The following is a 2,784-nucleotide window of genomic DNA, read 5'->3' as shown; positions in this document are numbered from 1 at the left end:
CTGGCCAGTCTATCTTAATTGATTAAAAAAATGCCAGTTGTGACCCACTAAAATTGATGTTATGACCCATTAATGGATTGCACACTACAGTGCTCTGTCTTCTAAGTCTCCTGGGTTGGGAGAAGTAAAGAGATAAATTATAATTATGTTGAATGCCTTGAGGCAGGGTAGAGTTTTCTTCATCAAACTGAAGGAAGTGATTCTTTAGGAGCCAAAAGTTCTGGGTTCTGCCTAGTCGCACCACAGCTTCCCATATACTGAGATAAGCTCTTACCCTGTCTTTGCATTTTCATTTTACCACAATTACAGGGGTTAAAAAAAATGCTTTCCGTAAGGATTAGTGGGCATTTTCTGAGTGAGATAAGAGATGTGAATTGGAGAGTGGAAACAAGAGATGGGCACAGACAGTCTTGGGAAAGGAGTTTCAGCAGTGAAAAAAAAAAGACAAGGAGGTTTTATAAATGGCGCGACGGGATCGTGAAAACTGAAGAAGTAGATCCTGTTTGTCAAAACTTGGCTACATATTGCCCTGTCATAGGACAGAGTCTTTAACTCTGTGCATCTACATTGTCCTGATAAGAACCCCAACAGGGCCCATAGGCGAGAATGAACCTACCTCCCCGTTGGCCATTGGCTCCTAGGGGTATCCAGTCTGTAGCAAAGGAAGGAGAAAAGGTATGTGAGTGACCACAGCTCTGTACCCAAGAACCCTTTCATGAGATGAACCAGAGAATGATGGAGAAATGGTTGTACTTTATCCAAAGATAAAGTTTTATTCCTATATAGCTCAATACAAAATTACTCAGACCATTATGCTATGCACAAAACTGGTAGGAATAGAAACACTCAAGAAAGAGAAAGAAGTCCCTGAGAACAAAGCCTGGCTCTGCTAAGCCTAGGCCAAGATGCTGTCTTGCGTTCATTCCCAGCCCAGAGTGGGGTCCTGTCCCACAGAGGGGCCCAGCAGCCCTTCTGGCGTGTCCTGCCTGCCCTTCTATCCCCACAGCCTTCCCCCTGGCTGAACAAAGCAGAATTATTTTCTGAGTCCGTATCTGGCAGAAGGAGGAAAAAAATAGAGTAGGATTTCTTTAAAGTCTTAGGTTCACTTTCTGTGGCCAATCTTCTAGCTAGATTCTCAGAAATCTGTGAAGATCGTTTTTCTTTTGTGTGTAGGCATGGAGTATATATTTTGTGTGCACGTGAATGTAAGTGTGTGTATGCCGGTGCTAGTATTTGTTTGGTGTTGGTGTATATATCCCCGCTGTTTTCGTTCAAGATTTAAATTTGGTCCAGTTTCTTATCAGGTAAGTCCCAGTATATTACCTTCTTTTCCCTTCGGTGTTTGTTTCCTTGTATATTTATGTGTGTGACCCTCTTACGGTGGTTAATATGCATTTGTGTGTATCTTAGTTTCACAATTGTCAGGATGCCTTTTCCCAAGTCTGAGGTCTAGTGACATTCCTGACCGTTTTTCTTTGATACAAAATCTGTTCTTTTCTCCTCTTTAATAGCAACTCTAGAGCTCAATACCAAGCATCTCTCCTCCCATTCCCCTTCAGCCTCGTTCCATCCCACCTTCTAGCATTCCCGCACACATGTATAGCTGAGGGGCTGACACTCTAGGGAGAAAAGGATAAAGGTAGGAACTCACCAGCGGGCATGAGCAGTGCAGTGAGGAACAGCAGCACCTGGGGTCCCAAGAGCAGCATGTCTGACGGGGCGGTGGGGAGAGCAGAGAAGGTGATGCTCAGGGACACATCAGCACCGCAGGCTGGAAAGACGCCTCTGGGTCCCCTGTCTCTGTCTCCCCAGGAGTCTTGGTTTCCTCTTATGACTCAAACCCTTTCTCTCTTTTCTTACCTTTCACCCAAACAATCCTTTCTCCCTCAATTCTATTCTTTGGTCACTTACCCTTATTCTAGCTCTTATTATTCTTTCCTACCAAGTCAGAGGAAATTTTGTATTCCAAATGGTCCATATTTGGCCCTCCCCTGTGGCCTCTTTCACTGCTCCTGTCTAATCTTCCCTTTTTGTATCATCTGCTCATCTTGGTGTCTCTTCTCGTTTGAATTCCACGGATAGTTGGGAATCTGAGCAAGTCTAAGTTGGGTGACATTCACCGTTGCCCCCTCCAGCCCTTCAACACACCACACACACACACACACACACACACACACACACACACACACACATACATACACTCACACCTTCCCTCCATTTAGGGTTTTATATAATCAAGTTAACTCACTGTCTACGGTGCTCTGTTCTTTCCACCGAGTCCTTTGGCTGCTGACTGTGTCTCTCTCCCCTTACGCTGTTCTGACTTTGGCTGGAGAATAGGATGAACAGAGCCACTCCCTGGAAAGGACTTCAGACTTGGCCTACTCTGACACAATGAGATGAGGGAGAGCGAGGAGAAGGAGAGAGAGAGAAGCCAGTCGAATGCTTGTTACAATGAGGCTGGAATGAAAAGGGAGATGGGAATTTGCAGCCACTCACACCCTCATTCCAAAGGTTATGACCACACTGGTGAGAGATCTTGCTGCTCTCTAGAATGGTTGGCTGAAGCTGACGCATGCCTTTCTTCCATCAGCCTATTTTCCCTGCTCTCACAGTCCGGCCCCAGCCCTCCTTTTTCCCTGGGTTTCCTTCTGGCCTAAATAGTTCCCTCTCATCCTTGGAGGGTTTGACTGCACATTATCAAATCTGTTTCCTTCTCTGGAGATTTTCCTTATTTGAATCATTCCTTCATTACCCTTTTTCACTTTTTTCTTTTCTTTTCTT

At 45.0% G+C, this 2,784-nt stretch overlaps 1 protein-coding gene across 1 annotated transcript in view; it reads right to left on the bottom strand.

Annotated features, from left to right (window-relative positions):
* MFAP5 (microfibrillar associated protein 5) overlaps window positions 1-2,513 on the bottom strand; it is a 23,695-nt gene extending 21,182 nt beyond the window's left edge. Inside the window, exons 1-3 of the mRNA XM_012637843.1 lie at window positions 2,249-2,513; window positions 1,652-1,711; window positions 617-652 (exon numbers count right to left, since the gene is read on the bottom strand). Of these exons, the coding sequence (XP_012493297.1) occupies window positions 617-652; window positions 1,652-1,709 (94 nt within the window). The 5' untranslated portion in view covers window positions 1,710-1,711; window positions 2,249-2,513. The remainder of the gene's footprint in view (window positions 1-616; window positions 653-1,651; window positions 1,712-2,248) is intronic.
* Window positions 2,514-2,784: the final 271 nt, after the last annotated feature.

Source organism: Propithecus coquereli, unplaced genomic scaffold, assembly GCF_000956105.1.
Source record: "Propithecus coquereli isolate 6110/MARCELLA unplaced genomic scaffold, Pcoq_1.0 Scaffold124, whole genome shotgun sequence".
Taxonomy (NCBI): Eukaryota; Metazoa; Chordata; class Mammalia; order Primates; family Indriidae; genus Propithecus; species Propithecus coquereli.
This window is presented reverse-complemented; position numbering and strand designations above follow the sequence as displayed.